The 17997-nt window shown below is 48.6% G+C and overlaps 1 protein-coding gene across 1 annotated transcript in view; it reads left to right on the top strand.

The window, feature by feature from the left end:
• Window positions 1-3182: 3182 nt before the first annotated feature.
• LOC134984415 (zinc finger protein 585A-like) overlaps window positions 3183-17997 on the top strand; it is a gene marked incomplete at its 5' end in the record, with an annotated part of 114441 nt that continues 99626 nt past the window's right edge. The window contains 6 exons of the mRNA XM_063950000.1: window positions 3183-3374; window positions 9615-9732; window positions 9813-9910; window positions 9987-10677; window positions 13900-15028; window positions 15283-15381. Coding sequence (XP_063806070.1) covers window positions 3183-3374; window positions 9615-9732; window positions 9813-9910; window positions 9987-10677; window positions 13900-15028; window positions 15283-15381 — 2327 coding nt within the window. The remainder of the gene's footprint in view (window positions 3375-9614; window positions 9733-9812; window positions 9911-9986; window positions 10678-13899; window positions 15029-15282; window positions 15382-17997) is intronic.

Raw genomic sequence — 17997 nt, 5'->3', positions numbered from 1 at the left:
AAGTTATTCCTACCTTGATTAAAGCTAGGAAGGAAGTGACCGCACAACATTATCACCGCATTTGGAGAAAATATGTTGCGTGGTGTGAGGCCAAGAAGGCCCCAACGGAAGAATTTCAATTGGGTCGATTCCTACATTTCCTGCAGGCAGGATTGTCTATGGGCCTCAAATTGGGGTCTATTAAAGTTCAAATTTCGGCCTTATCAATCTTCTTCCAGAAAGAATTGGCTTCAGTGCCTGAAGTACAAACTTTTGTCAAGGGTGTACTACATATACAACCCCCAATTGTGCCTCCAGTGGCACCGTGGGATCTAAACGTAGTTTTGGATTTTCTCAAATCCCATTGGTTTGAGCCTCTCAAATCGGTAGATTTGAAGTATCTTACATGGAAAGTAACCATGCTATTGGCCCTGGCTTCAGCCAGGAGAGTTTCAGAATTGGCGGCTTTATCGTACAAAAGCCCATATCTGATTTTCCATTCGGACAGGGCAGAACTGCGGACACGTCCTCATTTTCTCCCTAAGGTGGTTTCGGCTTTTCACTTGAACCAGCCTATTGTGGTGCCTGCGGCTACTAGCGACTTGGAGGACTCCAAGTTACTGGAAGTTGTCAGAGCATTGAAAATATATATTTCAAGGACAGCTGGAGTCAGAAAATCTGACTCGTTGTTTATCTTGTATGCACCCAACAAGATGAGTGCTCCTGCGTCTAAGCAGACGATTGCTCGTTGGATCTGTAGCACAATTCAACTTGCACATTCTGTGGCAGGCCTGCCACAGCCTAAAACTGTAAAAGCCCACTCCACAAGGAAGGTGGGCTCATCTTGGGCGGCTGCCCGAGGGGTCTCGGCATTACAACTTTGCCGAGCAGCTACGTGGTCAGGGGAGAACACGTTTGTAAAATTTTACAAATTTGATACTCTGGCTAAAGAGGACTTGGAGTTCTCTCTTTCGGTGCTGCAGAGTCATCCGCACTCTCCCGCCCGTTTGGGAGCTTTGGTATAATCCCCATGGTCCTGACGGAGTCCCCAGCATCCACTAGGACGTTAGAGAAAATAAGAATTTACTTACCGATAATTCTATTTCTCGTAGTCCGTAGTGGATGCTGGGCGCCCATCCCAAGTGCGGATTGTCTGCATTACTTGTACATAGTTATTGTTACAAAAATCGGGTTATTATTGTTGTGAGCCATCTTTTTTAAGAGGCTACTTCTTTGTTATCATACTGTTAACTGGGTTCAGATCACAAGTTGTACGGTGTGATTGGTGTGGCTGGTATGAGTCTTACCCGGGATTCAAGATCCTTCCTTATTGTGTACGCTCGTCCGGGCACAGTACCTAACTGAGGCTTGGAGGAGGGTCATAGGGGGAGGAGCCAGTACACACCATGTGATCCTAAAAGCTTGCTTTTGTGCCCTGTCTCCTGCGGAGCCGCTATTCCCCATGGTCCTGACGGAGTCCCCAGCATCCACTACGGACTATGAGAAATAGAATTATCGGTAAGTAAATTCTTATTTTTATCTATAGTTATAATACAGGAATATGACTGGGGAGGTGAGGGAATCTGTGAGTGTCACAGTGACATCACTTATATCAATAGCAATAATACAGGGCCATGACTGGGGAGGATAGCGGATCTGGGAGCTATACAGTGACATGACTTTTATCTATATTAGTAATACAGGGACATGACTGAGAAGGTGAGGGGATCCGAGAGCATTACAGTGACGTCACTAATATCCATAGTCATAATACAGGGACATGACTGGGGAGGTGAAGGGATTTTGGAGCTTCATAGTGACGTCACTCATATCTATAGAAATAATAAAGGGACATGACTGGGGAGGTGAGATGATTTAGAAGCGTCACTGAAGTCACTTATATCTATAGTAATAATACAGGGACATTAATGGGGAGGTGAGGGAGTATAGTAGCATAACTAACATCACTTATTTTTAGTAATACAGGGACATGACTGGGGAGGTGAGGGGATCTGGGAGAGTCACTGTGACATCACTTATATCTATAGTAATAATACAGGGACATGACTGTGGAGGTGAGGGGGATCTCACTGTGACTCACATCTATAGTAATAATACAGGGACATGACTGGGGAGTTGAGGGGATCTGGGATTGTCACTGTGACATCAATTATATCTATTGTAATAATACGAGAACATGACTGGGGAGGTGAGGGGATCTGGGAGCGTCACTGTGAAGTCACATATCTTTAGTAATAATACAGGGACATGACTGGGGCGGTAAGGTGATCTGGGTGTGGCACAGTGACATCACTTATATCTATAGTAATAATACAGGGAGATGACTGGGGAGGTGAGGGAATCTGGGAGTTTCACAGTGATTTCACTTATATCTATAGTAATAATACAGAGATGTGACTGGGGAGGTGAGGGAACTAAGAGCGTCACAGTGACGTAACATATCTATAGTAATACAGGGACATGACTGGGGAGGTGAGGGGATCTGGAAGCGTCACTGTGAAGTCACATATCTAGTAATAATACAGTGACATGACTGGGGAGGTGAGGGGATCTGGGAGCGTCACAATGACCTCACTTATATCTGTAGCAATAATACAGAGATGTGACTTGGTGGGGTGAGGTGATCTGGGAGCGTCACAGTAATGTCACTTTTATCTATAGTAATAATACAGGGATATGACTGGGGTGGTGAGGGAATCTGTGAGTGTCACAGTGACATCACATATATCAATAGTAATAATACAGGGACATGACTGGGGAGGTGAGGGGATCTGGGAGCGTCAATGTGACATCACATATCTATAGTAATTATACAGGGCCATGACTGGGGAGGTTAGCGGATCTGGGAGCTATACAGTGACATTGCTTTTATCTATAGTAGTAATACAGGGACATGACTGAGAAGGTGAGGGGATCCGAGAGCATTACAGTGACGTCACTAATATCTATAGTCCTAATACAGGGACATGACTGGGGAGGTGAAGGGATTTTGGAGCTTCATAGTGACGTCACTCATATCTATAGAAATAATACAGGGACATGACTGGGGAGGTGAGATGATTTAGAAGCATCACTGTGAAGTCACTTATATCTATAGTAATAATACAGGGACATGCCTGAGGAGGCGAGGGGGGGGTCTGGGAGTGTATATATTGATATGTGATGTCTCCTCCATTACTCAGGATTACACAGTAGTGAAGAAGACATCCAATGAGTGTGAGATACTCAACAGCCATCCCTGTGTGTCAGAAGGGCTGAGTAGAACCCAGAGCCCCATCCCAGTGCCTCCACCTGACTCACTAATACATGAGAGACCCAATGACCAAAAGATCCTGGAACTCACCAACAAGATCATTCAGCTGCTGACTGGAGAGGTGACTTCTGGGAATGGGGCATTATCCAGTAACACCAGGGGATGTGTCTGGGTGATGACTGGAGAGGTGACTGCTGGGAATGGGACATTATATAGTAACACCAGGGGATGTGTCTGGGCGATGACTGGAGACATTACTGATGGGAATGGGACATTATACAGTAACACCAGGGGATGTGTCTGGGTGATGACTGGAAACATGACTGATGGGAATGGGACATTATACAGTAACACCAGGGGACTTGTCTGGGTGATGACTGGAGAGGTGACTGCTGGGAATGGGACATTATACAGTAACACCAGGGGATGTGTCTGGGTGATGACTGGAGAGGTGACTGCTGGGAATGGGACATTATACAGTAACACCAGGGGATGTGTCTGGGTGATGACTGCTGGGAATGGGGCATTTCTCTGACGTCCTAGTGGATGCTGGGGACTCCGTAAGGACCATGGGGATAGACGGGCTCCGCAGGAGACTGGGCACTCTAAGAAAGATTTAGGACTACCTGGTGTGCACTGGCACCTCCCCCTATGACCCTCCTCCAAGCCTCAGTTAGATTTCTGTGCCCGGCCGAGCTGGATGCACACTAGGGGCTCTCCTGAGCTCCTAGGAAGAAAGTGTTTGTTAGGTTTTTTATTTTCAGTGAGACCTGCTGGCAACAGGCTCACTGCATCGAGGGACTAAGGGGAGAAGAAGCGAACCTACCTAAGTGGTGGTAGCTTGGGCTTCTTAGGCTACTGGACACCATTAGCTCCAGAGGGATCGAACACAGGACCCGACTTCGTCGTCCGTTCCCGGAGCCGCGCCGCCGTCCCCCTTACAGAGCCAGAAGCAAGAAGGTGGTCCGGAAAATCGGCGGCTGAAGACTTCTGTCTTTTCCAAGGTAGCGCACAGCACTGCAGCTGTGCGCCATTGCTCCTCATGCACACCACACACTGCGGTCACTGATGGGTGCAGGGCGCTGGGGGGGGGGCACCCTGAGCAGCAATACTGACACCTTGGCTGGCAAACTGGCACCATATATAGCCCCAGAGGCTATATAGGTGCTTTTTAACCCCTGCCAGAACTTTTAAAATAGCGGGAGAAAGCCCGCCGAAAAAGGGGCGGGGCTATCTCCCTCAGCACACTGGAGCCATTTTTCCCTCACAGCTCCGCTGGAAGGATCGCTCCCTGGCTCTCCCCTGCAGTCCTGCACTACAGAAAAGGGTAAAAAAGAGAGGGGGGGGCACTAATTAGGCGCAGTATAACTATATTTATGCAGCTATAAGGGGAAAACACGTTTCTATAGGTGATATCCCTGTGATATATAGCGCTCTGGTGTGTGCTGGCGTACTCTCCCTCTGTCTCCCCAAAGGGCTTTGTGGGGTTCTGTCCTCTGTAAGAGCATTTACTGTGTGTCTGCTGGGTGTCGGTACTGCTGTGTCGACATGTATGAAGAGGAAAATGATGTGGAGGCGGAGCAAATGCCTGTGAATGTGATGTCACCCCCTGAGGGATCGACACCTGTGTGGTTGGACTTATGGAAGGAATTGCGTGAAAGTGTCAACTCCTTGCACAAAAGGTTTGACGACATAGGACAGCCGGCTACACAGCTTGTGCCTGTTCCAGCGTCTCAAATGTCATCAGGGGCTTTAAAATGCCCGCTACCTCAGGTGACAGATACAGACGTCGACACGGATACCGACTCCAGTGTCGACGATGATGAGACTAGTGTACCCTCCAATAGGTCCACCCGTTACATGATTGAGGCAATGAAAAATGTTTTACACATTTCTGATAATACCCCAGGTACCACAAAAAAGGGTATTATGTTTGGTGAGAAAAAAACTACCAGTAGTTTTTCCTGCATCTGAGGAATTAAATGAGGTGTGTGTGGAAGCGTGGACTTCCCCCGATAAGAAATTGATAATTTCAAAACGGTTATTGGCAGCGTACCCTTTCCCGCTAGAGGATAGGTCACGTTGGGAAACACCCCCTAGGGTAGATAAAGCGCTGACACGCTTATCAAAGAAGGTGGCACTACCGTCTCCGGATACGGCCACCCTGAAGGAACCTGCTGATAGAAAGCAGGAAGCTACCCTAAAAGCTATTTACACACACACGGGCATTATATTGCGACCAGCGATTGCATCAGCTTGGATGTGCAGTACTGCTGCTGCGTGGTCAGATTCCCTGTCGGATAATATCGATACCATGGATAGGGACAATATTTTGCTGACGATTGAGCATATAAAAGATGCAGTCTTATACATGCGTGATGCACAGAGGGATATTTGCCGGCTGGCATCAAGAATAAGCGCTATGTCCATTGCCGCCAGAAGGGGGTTATGGACTCGGCAATGGTATGGCGATGCCGAATCAAAGCGGCACATGGAGGTTTTACCCTATAAGGGGGTGGAACTGTTTGGGGATGGTCTTTCGGACCTCGTGTCCACAGCGACGGCTGGGAAATCGACCTTTTTGCCACAGGCTGCCCCACAGCAAAAGAAAGCACCGTATTATCAGGTACAGTCCTTTCGGCCCCAAAAAAGCAAGAGGGCTAGAGGCTCATCCTTTCTGCCGAGAGGCAGAGGTAGAGGAAAAAAGCTGCAACACACAGCTAGTTACCAAGAGCAGAAGTCCTCCCCTGCGTCCGGTAAGTCCACAGCATGACGCTGGGGCTGCTCAGGCGGACCCGGGTACGGTGGGGGCCCGTCTCAGAAATTTCAGCGCAGTGGGCTCTCTCACAGGTGGATCCCTGGGTCCTTCAGGTAGTACTTTAGGGGTACAGGCTGGAATTCGAGACGTCTCCCCCCCCGCCGTTTCCTAAAATCTGCCTTACCGGCAACTCCCTCTGCCAGGGAGGCAGTGTTGGTGGCTATTCAAAAACTGTATTCACAACAAGTGATTGTCACGGTACCCCTCCTTCAGCAAGGAAAGGGTTACTATTCCACAATGTTTGTGGTACCGAAACCGGACGGTTCGGTGAGACCCATCTTAAATTTAAAATCCTTGAACACTTATATCAAAAGGTTCAAGTTTAAGAGGGAATCGCTCAGGGCGGTTATTGCGACCCTGGACGAGGGGGATTACATGGTCTCCCTGGACATCAAGGATGCGTACCTGCATGTCCCCATTTACGCTCCTCACCAGGAGTACCTCAGATTTGTGGTACAGGAACGTCACTATCAGTTCCAGACGCTGCCGTTTGGGTTGTCCACGGCACCGAGGGTCTTTACCAAGGTAATGGCCGAAATGATGATTCTCCTTCGCAAGAAAGGAGTTTCAATTATCCCGTAGTTGGACGATCTCCTGATAAAGGCGAGGTCCAGGAAACAGTTGGTAGTGGGGGTAGCACTTTCTCGGGAAGTACTACAACAGCACGGCTGGATTCTCAAAATTCCAAAGTCACAGCTGGTCCCGACGACACGTCTTCTGTTCCTGGGAATGATTCTGGGCACAGACCAGAAAAGAGTGTTTCTTCCAGTGAAAAAAGCCGAGGAGTTGTCATCTCTAGTCAGAGACATCCTAAAACCGGGTCAGGTGTCGGTACATCAATGCACACGAGTCCTGGGAAAAATGGTAGCTTCGTACGAGGCAATTCCAGTCGGAAGGTTCCACGCAAGGACGTTCCAGTGGGACCTGTTGGACAAATGGTCCGGGTCCCATCTCCAGATGCAACAGCTGATAACCCTGTCGGCAAGAACAAGGGTGTCGCTGCTGTGGTGGCTGCAGAGGGCTCATCTACTAGAGGGCCACATATTCGGAATACAGGACTGGGTCCTGGTGACCACGGATGCCAGCCTTCGGGGCTGGGGGGCAGTCACACAGGGAAGAAATTTCCAAGGACTGTGGTCAAATCAGGAGATTTCGTTTCACAGAAATATTCTGGAGCTAAGGGCCATTTACAATGCCCTAAGCCAAGCAAGTCCCCTGCTTCAGAACCGGCCGGTGCTGATCCAGTCAGACAACATCACGGTGGTCGCCCATGTAAACAGACAGGGCGGCACAAGAAGCAGGAGGGCAATGGCAGAAGCTACAAGGATTCTCCGATGGGCAGAGAATCATGTGTTAGCACTGACAGCAGTATTCATTCCGGGAGTGGACAACTGGGAAGCAGACTTCCTCAGCAGGCACGACCTCCACCCGGGAGAATGGGGACTTCATCCAGAAGTTTTCCGAATGCTGGTAAACCGTTGGGAAAAACCACAGGTGGACATGATGGCGTCCCGCCTCAACAAAAAGCTAAAACGGTATTGCACCAGGTCAAGGGACCCTCAGGCGATCGCTGTGGACGCTCTAGTGACACCGTGGGTATACCAGTCGGTTTATGTGTTTCCTCCTCTGCCTCTCATACCCAAGGTACTGAGAATAATAAGAAGGCGAGGAGTGAGAACTATTCTCGTGGCTCCGGATTGGCCAAGAAGAGCTTGGTACCCGTAACTTCAAGAGATGCTTGCAGAGGACCCTTGGCCTCTGCCGCTTAGACAAGACCTGCTGCAGCAGGGACCCTGTCTGTTCCAAGACTTACCGCGGCTGCGCTTGACGGCATGGCGGTTGAACGCCGGATCCTAAAGAAAAAAGGCATTCCGGAGGAAGTCATCCCTACCCTGATCAAGGCCAGGAAGGATGTCACTGCAAAACATTATCACCGCATTTGGCGGAAATATGTTGCTTGGTGTGAGGCCAAGAAGACCCCTACGGAGGAATTTCAACTGGGTCGATTCCTACATTTCCTGCAAGCAGGTGTGACTTTGGGCCTCAAATTGGGGTCCATTAAAGTCCAGATCTCGGCCCTGTCGATTTTCTTCCAGAAAGAACTGGCTTCACTGCCTGAAGTTCAGACCTTTGTCAAGGGAGTTCTGCATATTCAGCCTCCTTTTGTGGCACCTTGGGATCTCAATGTGGTTTTGGAGTTTCTAAAATCACATTGGTTTGAGCCACTTAAGACTGTGGATTTAAAATATCTCACGTGGAAAGTGGTTATGTTGTTGGCTCTGGCTTCGGCCAGACGTGTGTCAGAATTGGCGGCTTTGTCCTGTAAAAGCCCCTATCTGATTTTCCACATGGATAGGGCGGAGTTGAGGACTCGTCCTCAGTTTCTCCCGAAGGTGGTATCAGCTTTTCACTTGAACCAACCTATTGTGGTGCCTGCGGCTACTAGGGACTTGGAGGATTCCAAGTTGCTGGACGTAGTCAGGGCCCTGAAAATGTATGTTTCCAGGAGAGCTGGAGTCAGAAAAACTGACTCGCTGTTTATTCTATATGCACCCAACAAGTTAGGTGCACCTGCTTCTAAGCAGACTATCGTGCGCTGGATTTGTAGCACTATTCAGCTGGCGCATTCTGCGGTGGGATTACCGCAGCCTAAATCTGTAAAAGCCCATTCCACAAGGAAGGTGGGCTCATCTTGGGCGGCTGCCCGAGGGGTCTCGGCTTTACAACTTTGCCGAGCTGCTACTTGGTCAGGGGCAAACACGTTTGCAAAATTCTATAAATTTGATACCCTGGCTGAGGAGGACCTGGAGTTCTCTCATTCGGTGCTGCAGAGTCATCCGCACTCTCCCGCCCGTTTGGGAGCTTTGGTATAATCCCCATGGTCCTGACGGAGTCCCCAGCATCCACTAGGACGTCAGAGAAAATAAAAATTTACTCACCGGTAATTCTATTTCTCGTAGTCCGTAGTGGATGCTGGGCGCCCATCCCAAGTGCGGATTGTCTGCAATACTTGTAAATAGTTATTGTTACAAAAATCGGGTTGTTATTGCGAGCCATCTATTCAGAGGCTCAATTGTTATCATACTGTTAACCGGGGTTCCTATCACGAGTTATATGGTGTGATGGTGTGGCTGGTATGAGTCTTACCCGGGATTCAAAATCCTTCCTTATTGTGTCTGCTCTTCCGGGCACAGTGTCCTAACTGAGGCTTGGAGGAGGGTCATAGTGGGAGGAGCCAGTGCACACCAGGTAGTCCTAAATCTTTCTTAGAGTGCCCAGTCTCCTGCGGAGCCCGTCTATCCCCATGGTCCTTACGGAGTCCCCAGCATCCACTACGGACTACGAGAAATAGAAATACCGGTGAGTAAATTCTTATTTTTTCAGTAACACCAGGGGATGTGTCTCGGTGATGACTGGAGAGGTGACTCCTGGGAATGGTACATTATACAGTAACACCAGGGGATGTGTCTGGGTGATGACTGTATCACTCTGTGTCAGGTTCCTATAAGGTGTCATGATGTCACTGTCTATGTCTCCATGCAGGAGGGGGAGTATATAGAGGAACACATGGGTCTGTACAAGGACGTGATGATGGAGAATCACCGGCCCCTCACATCTCTGGATAAGAGGAGACTGTCATGTATTGTACAGGGGAGAGCAGGTATGAGGGCCCCCTATATACACACATCATCTGATAATCGCATATATACACTGTACTCAGTCACTGTGTGTCTCCTACAGAAGGACCCAGTAACAGAGATATCCCAGAGAGATGTCCCCGTCCTCTGTATTCCCAGGATTGTACAGAGGAGAGTCACAGGACCCCACAGGAGGATCAGGTAGGTGGGATCAGTGACTGTCACTATATGATCTGTAGAGAAGCTGTGTGTCATTATATTTGTCTTGTTTACATAGGGTGAAGCCCAATTAAATAATATTAAAATCAAAGATACAGAGGGAGAAGAAGAGACGTATGTGACTGATATAAAGGCAAAAGACATAGATGGAGAAGAAGAGACGTATGTGACTGATATAAAGGCAGAAGATACAGAGGAAGAAGAAGAGACGTATGTGACTGATATAAAGGCAAAAGACATAGATGGAGAAGAAGAGACATATGTGACTGATATAAAGGCAGAAGATATAGAGGGAGAAGAAGAGACGTATGTGACTGATATAAAGGCAGAAGATATAGAGGGAAAAGAAGAGACGTATGTGACTGATATAAAGGCAGAAGATATAGATGGAGAAGAAGAGACGTATGTGACTGATATAAAGGCAGAAGATACAGAGGGAGAAGAAGAGACGTATGTGACTGATATAAAGGCAGAAGATATAGAGGGAGAAGAAGAGACATATGTGACTGATATAAAGGCAGAAGATACAGAGGGAGAAGAAGAGACATACGTGACTGATATAAAGGCAGAAGATACAGAGGGAGAAGAGGAGACGTATGTGACTGATATAGAGACAGAATATACAGAGGGAGAAGAAGAGACGTATGTGACTGATATAAAGGCGGAAGATACAGAGGGAGAAGAAGAGACGTATGTGAGGGGTGATCAGCAGTGTAAGGAGGAGGAGATCCCTACAGATATCAGCACAGGTGAGTAATAAACACTTATTATAGAAAAGAGTCACATATTCTCCTTCCTCAGTCACTACAGCAATCTCTTATCCTACACCCTCCTCTGTCAGTACAAACTAATGAGGAATATGTATTTTCCCAGTGTGGAGTCAGGAGCAATCAGCCCCTATTATACTCCTGCTCTCCCCCCACATCATGTCACTGTGTGTTACCAGCCCAGAGATCTGACCAGTCTCCTCTCCACACTCTCTGGTGTATCTCATACATCAGGAGCCATCAGCCCCTATTATACTCCTGCTCTCCCACTGGGATGCAGTCACTTTACCTCCAATCATAATACCGACGGACTATATACCGACACCCATTGACCGATGGTCGATATCCCGACAAGGTCTAAATACAGACACGGACTAAATACCGACATGTGAAATACCGACAAGGTCTAAATACCGACATGTAAAATGCCGACAGGTCGAAATACCGACACAAGTTTTTCATGATTTTTTTCATTAAAACCGACTTGTTCATACTTTACCGTCCCAGTGGACCTGGAGGGGGAATATAATAGTGTGCCGAGCGCAGCGAGGCACCGTGCCCGAAGCATGGCGAGCGCAGCGAGCCATGCGAGGGGACGCGGTACACTTTATATGGTGTCCATGTTGATTTATGTCGACATACACACAAAAAAACAAAAAATTCATGAAAAACTTGTGTCGGTATTTCGACCTGTCGGCATTTTACATGTCGGTATTTAGACCTTGTCGGTATTTCACATGTCAGTATTTAGTCCGTGTCGGTATTTAGACCTTGTCGGGATATCGACCATCGGTCAATGGGTGTCGGTATATAGTCCGTCGGTATTATGATTGGCGGGATATCATACCGATCCCCTCCCACTCACATCATGTCACTGTATGTTACCAGCCCAGAGATCTGACCAGTCTCCCCACACTCTCTGGTGTATCTCATACATCAGGAGACATCAGCCCCTATTATAATCCTGCTCTCCCCTCACATCATGTCACTGTGTGTTACCAGCCCAGAGATCTGACCAGTCTCCCCACACTCTCTGGTGTATCTCATACATCAGGAGCCATCAGCCCCTATTATACTCCTGCTCTCCCCCTCACATCATGTCACTGTGTGTTACCATCCCAGAGATCTGACCAGTCTCCTCCCCACACTCTCTGGTGTATCTCATACATCAGGAGCCATCAGCTTCTATTATACTCCTGTCTCCCCTCACATCATGTCACTGTGTGCTACCAGCCCAGAGATCTGACCAGTCTACTCCTCACACTCTCTGTGTATCTCATACATCAGGAGCCATCAGCCCCTATTATACTCCTGCTCTCCCCCTCACATCATGTCACTGTGTTACCAGCCCAGAGATCTGACCAGTCTCCTCCCCACACTCTCTGGTGTATCTCATACATCAGGAGCCATCAGCCCCTATTATACCCCTGCTCTCCCCCTCACATCATGTCACTGTGTGTTACCAGCCCAGAGATCTGACCAGTCTCTTCCCCACACTCTCTAGGGTATATTGTACATCAGGAGCCATCAGCAGCTCTCTGCCTCACATCATGTCACTGTGTGTTACCAGCCCAGAGATCTCACCAGTCTCCTCCCCACACTCTCTGGTCTAACCCTCCCTCCCCCACAGCCTAACCCTCCCTGGGGGATGCCTAACCCCCCCTACACGCTGCCTAACCATTCCTCCCCCACAGCCTGTTCCTATCCCTACCCAGCGGTGCTAACCCTTCTCCCTGAAGCCTAACCCTAACTCCCTCCCCCACAACCGAACCCTCCCTCCCCCATAGCATATCCCTCCCCGGGGGGTGCCTAACCCCCCCTATCCGCAGCCTATCTCCCTCACAGCCTAACCCTCCCCTGGGGAAGCCTAACACCCCCTACCTGCAGCCTAATCCTCCCTCCCCAACAGCCTGTCCCTAACCCTCCCCAGTGGTGCTAACCCTTCTCCCTGCAGCCTAACCCTCCCTCCCCCACAGCCTAGCCCCCCCACCCTAGCAGCCTAACCCTATCCCTCTCTGGGGATGCCTAACTCTAACCCCCCACCTACCCACAGCTTAACCGTAACCATCCCACCCCTGCAGCCAAAAGCACCTCCAAATCAGGTGACCAGAATACAGCCTGTGGCTTCAGCAGCATTGCTAGGCTGCGGCAGTGAACGCTGCCCGGAGTAAGCGTAGCCAGCGGCTTTAGGGCAGTAGGAGTGGGGTGACTTAATAGATTGGGTCTTGGTCCCAGCGGCGGCTGAGAGCTCTCAGGTAGGGTAGATAAATAGCCACTTAGTGAGGAGAGCTCCAGAAAGCACGTCTGGATGGACCACACTCCTCTTATTTATTATTTTATATACTAACAGGGGTGACAGGTGTGGTACATCCCTGCAAAGGCAGATCCAATCTCTTTCTCATCAGACTCTGCTGTCTTCCCTGCACTCTCACTCAGATGTTCACTGCTGCCAGTAGCACACGTATGAGAAGCAGAAGTATGGCGGCAGCTGTATAGATTCTGAAATGTAATTCTCTGAATCATACTTACCGTACACACATCATCCTTATTACTATTGAGAATATAGAGGTAAAACACATGATGGGGGTGTAAGAGTGGATTATAACCTAGCAGGTGATGATGATGATGATTGCAGGGTATTATATGGTGTATTGCATGTAAGGTACCTTGTTCCATACCTACTCTGCTGTAGCAATATACCTTATATAAGGGTGAGTAACACATGTACAGGCTTACCAGCGTATGAGCACACACATAAAGGAATGCTACCTTACCAATGCTTCCAGGAGTAACATTAGGAGACATTTCTCTGATCCATCAGCTCATATGACTGATGTTATTGTTCATCTAGAATCTCCAATTCATACGATATGTTCCCCATCCATTGTTTTACATTGGTGCTGACATAGGACTTGGCGAGTGACTACATCTCCATTTATACTTCATGGTTAGTTACCAGTACAAGAGAGAGAGATATCTAAGTCTTATTATAATATTACATTTGTTATTGTGAGTGTTCTCAGGAGGGTGGACACAATGATAGTCTGAGACACAATATTATAAAGCCTTCATTAAAAGTTATGTTTTATTATACACACACATTTACAATTAAGTGTCCCAGAGAGTCGTCTTCTCCTATTGTTTACAAGATTAATATTGTTCCAGAAAATGTCACATTTCCATAATGTATTTTATTTCCAGCAGATGGTCACACAAGCAGGAATATCTCAGAAGGACATCTAATGTTATCCCCGGATTGTGACATAAAAGATAATGACAGTAGACAGGATTCTCCAGGAGCTAACCCCATTACCCCAATTATACATCCAGCTCTATCAGCTGATCCCTCTGATCCTGGGAAATGTTCTCCTGATCACTCTGATATTGGTGCATCTGTTACAGCTCTGACAGTAGATACAGTGTTTCCCTGTTCTATAGATGCCAAATGTTTTACACAGAACACAAAGCGTATTAACCCACACACAGGTAAGGCAGGTGAGAGACCATTTACATGTTCTGAGTGTGAGAAATGTTTTACATACAAATCACATCTTGTTATACATCAGAGAAGTCACACTGGTGAGAGGATACTGACATGTTCTGAGTGTGGGAAATGTTTTGCACGGAAATCACATCTTGTTTTACATCAGAGAAGTCACACAGGTGAGAAGCCGTTTCCATGTTCTGAGTGTGGGAAATGTTTTGCACGGAAATCACATCTTGTTTTACATCAGAGAAGTCACACAGGTGAGAAGCTATTTTCTTGCTCTGAGTGTGGGAAATATTTTAGATGGAAATCACAACTTGTTACACATCACAGAAGTCACACAGGTGAGAAGCCATTTTCTTGCTCTGAATGCGGGAAATGTTTTTCCCAGAAATCACAACTTGTTACACATCAGCGAAGTCACACAGGTGAGAAGCCATTTTCTTGCTCTGAGTGTGGGAAATGTTTTTCCCAGAAATCACATCTTGTTATACATCAGGGAAGTCACACAGGTGAGAAGCCATTTTCTTGCTCTGAATGCGGGAAATGTTTTTCCCAGAAATCACCACTTGTTACACATCACAGAAGTCACACAGGGGAGAAGCCATTTTCTTGCTCTGAGTGTGGAAAACATTGGTTAAATAAATCAAAACTTGTTATACATCAGAGAAGTCACACAGGTGAGAAGCCATTTTCTTGCTCTGAATGCGGGAAATGTTTTTCCCAGAAATCCCCACTTGTTACACATCAGCGAATTCACACAGGTGAGAAGCCATTTTCTTGCTCTGTGTGTGGGAAACGTTTTACACGGAAATTATATCTTGTTAGACATCAGAACTCACACAAGTGGGAATATATTTCCATGTTCTGAGTGTGGGAAATGTTCTGCACACAAATCAGATCTTAGAAACCATGGGGTAAATTTACTAAGGTGGGAGATTTTTAGAACTGGTGATGTTGCCTATGGCAACCAATCATATTCTTCTTACCATTTTTCTAGCTGCTTTTAGCAGATAATAGATATAATCTGATTGGTTGCTATGGGCAACATCACTAGTTCTAAAAATTTCCCACCTTAGTAAATTCCCCCACGAGAGAAGTTGCACAGGTGAGAAGCCATTTTCTTCCTCTCAGTGCGGGAAATGTTTTACACAGAAATCACAACTTGTTACACATCACAGAAGTCACACAGGTGAGAAGCCATTTCCATACTCTGAGAAATAAATCGGCACTTGTTGCACACATTAGACATCACTCAGGTGAGGAACCATTTTAATCTTCTGGAGTATACTCATCATTGCCATGCATTGTTCTTCAAAGTTCTTATCCTATATCCTATGCTTTTTGCAATATACATGCTACCACTGGGTGAAATAATCAGGTGTCATGCCCTCATCTACCACTGCTATACAGATGACCTGTCTTTTGCTCCAGGTACTGAGAAACCAGTACCAATCCTAAATGGTTGTCTAGCTGAGCTCCAGGTGTGGGTGATGCCAGTTGGCTGTGACTCAGTCCTGGTTAAACAGGTCCTTATGATAGAAGCTCACCAATAAACGGCAGGGCTACAACTCAGCTTTACTACCAACCAGACGCCACATAACACCCATTCTCTGTTCCCTCCACCGGCTGCCTGTAAGATGGTGACTGTTACATAATCTTACTGACTCTCCCAGCCCTACATGACCAGGGTCCATGTACCAGAAGCAGCTTCTGCCTCCTTACTGACTTACTGTAGGCCCCTATTACATAATCTTACTGACTCTCCCAGCCCTACATGACCAGGGTCCAAGGTACCAGAAGCAGCTTCTGCCTCCTTACTGTCCTACTTGCTTCCATCTGCAGATGGACTGTTACCAGCAATACCAAGAAACCCCAAGCAGTGCTGAGATGTCAGAGGGGAGACAGGGTGGGTGGCACTATTGCTGTATCGGTGGCACTGTCTGGGTAATATTATCCCCAAGCAGAGCTGAGGGGGTACTCGGGGTGGCTGGCAGTAGTGGGGACTGCAGGAGGCAGTGTATGTGTGAGAATCTTGTCCTCAAGCAGAGTTAAGGTGTTAGAGGGGGAGACAAGGTGGTGGAAGTAGTGGGGAGGGGACGGGGTGAGTGGCAGTAGTGAGCGGAGACAGGGCGGTGGAAGGAGACAGGGTGGGAGGCAGTAGTGGCCAGAGACAGGGTGGGTGGCAGTAGTGGGGACTGCAGGAGGCAGTGTATGTGTGAGAATCTTGTCCTCAAGCAGAGTTAAGGTGTCAGAGGGGGAGACAAGGTGGTGGAAGTAGTGGGGAGGGGACGGGGTGAGTGGCATTAGTGGAGGGAGGCAGGGCGGTGGAAGGAGACAGGGTGGGAGGCAGTAGTGGAAGGAGACAGGGCGGTGACAGTAGTGGGGGAGACAGGGCGGGTGGCAGTAGTGAGCGGAGACAGCGCGGTGGAAGGAGACAGGGTGGGTGGCAGTAATGGCCGGAGACAGGGTGGGTGGCAGTAGTGGGGGGAGACAGGGTGAGTGGCAGTAGTGGAAGGAGACAGGGCGGTGACAGTAGTGGGGGAGACAGGGCAGTGGCAGTAGTGGGGGGAGAGGGTGGGTAGCAGTAGTGTGGGGGAGGCAGGGCGAATGGCATTAGTGGAGGGAGGCAGGGCGGTGGCAGTAGTGGTTGTAGACAGGGCGGTGGCAGTAGTGTGGGGGAAGATGGTGGGTGGCAGTAGTGGGGAAGACAAGGCAGTGGCAGTAGTGGGGGGAGACAGGGTGGTGGCAGTAGTGGGGAAAGACAGTGTGGGTAGCAGTAGTGGGGGGAGACAGGGCGAGTGGCATTTGTGGAGGAAGGCAGGGTGGTGGTAGTAGTGGGGAAGACAAGGCGGTGGCAGTAGTGGGGGAGACAGGGCGGGTGGCAGTAGTGGGGGGGAGATAGGGCGGGTGGCAGTAGTGGGGGAGACAGGGCGGGTGGCAGTAGTGGGGGGGAGATAGGGCAGGTGGCAGTAATGGGGGAGACAGGGCAGGTGGCAGTGGTGGGGGAGACACGTGGATGGCAGTAGTGGGGGGGAGACAGGATGGGTGGGAATAGGTGTTTAAACAAGATGGGTAGCAGTAGTGGGGGGAGACAGGGCAGTGGGGGTAGGCGGGGTGGGTGGCACTAGTGGGGGGAGACAGGGCGGGTGGCAGGAGTGGGGGTAGACAGGGCAGGTGACATTAGTGGAAGGAGACAGGGCAGTGGGGGTAGGCGGGTGGGTGGCAGTAGTGGGAGGAGACAGGACAGTGGCAGTAGTGGGGGGAGACAGGGTGGGTGGCAGTAGTGGGGGGAGACAGGGTGGGTGGTAGTAGTGGGGGGAGACTGGGCAGGTGGTCACAGTGCAGTACCAGGGGCTGCTGGAGACAGTAACGAGGTGTATGGGTCCTGCACAGAACCAGTTGATAATTAGACTTAATGATTATTATGCTTCCTTATTTCTAATTAATCCCTTGTATGTGTTACTGTTATTTGCTGTGTCAGCCTTTATGTGTGTTCTGTGTAATAATCCTGAAAGTAGTGCTGCTACCGATCTCATATCATTTGTAGTAACTTGGAAAAGATGAGATATGATGTGCACTCTGGAAGCTTATAGGGGGTTAATCAGAGATGATCGCAGATGTGACATCACGCAGTCCTCCGGAAAATGGTCCCGGCCCGCCCACGTTCACCCCTCAGGGTTGCGACCGCAATGTGTGTGTCTGCGTGGCAGCTGCGCATGCATATTTTTCCAACACCAGCAAGCTGCGGTTGCGTCTGAATGACCCCCATAGGCTGTTGTGCAGAGTAAAGTATTTTTTAAGTTTAAAATATA

Source organism: Pseudophryne corroboree, assembly GCF_028390025.1.
Source record: "Pseudophryne corroboree isolate aPseCor3 chromosome 3 unlocalized genomic scaffold, aPseCor3.hap2 SUPER_3_unloc_52, whole genome shotgun sequence".
Classification (NCBI taxonomy): domain Eukaryota; kingdom Metazoa; phylum Chordata; class Amphibia; order Anura; family Myobatrachidae; genus Pseudophryne; species Pseudophryne corroboree.
The sequence above is the reverse complement of the archived record's forward strand: the minus strand, read 5'-3'. Positions and strand labels throughout refer to the sequence as shown.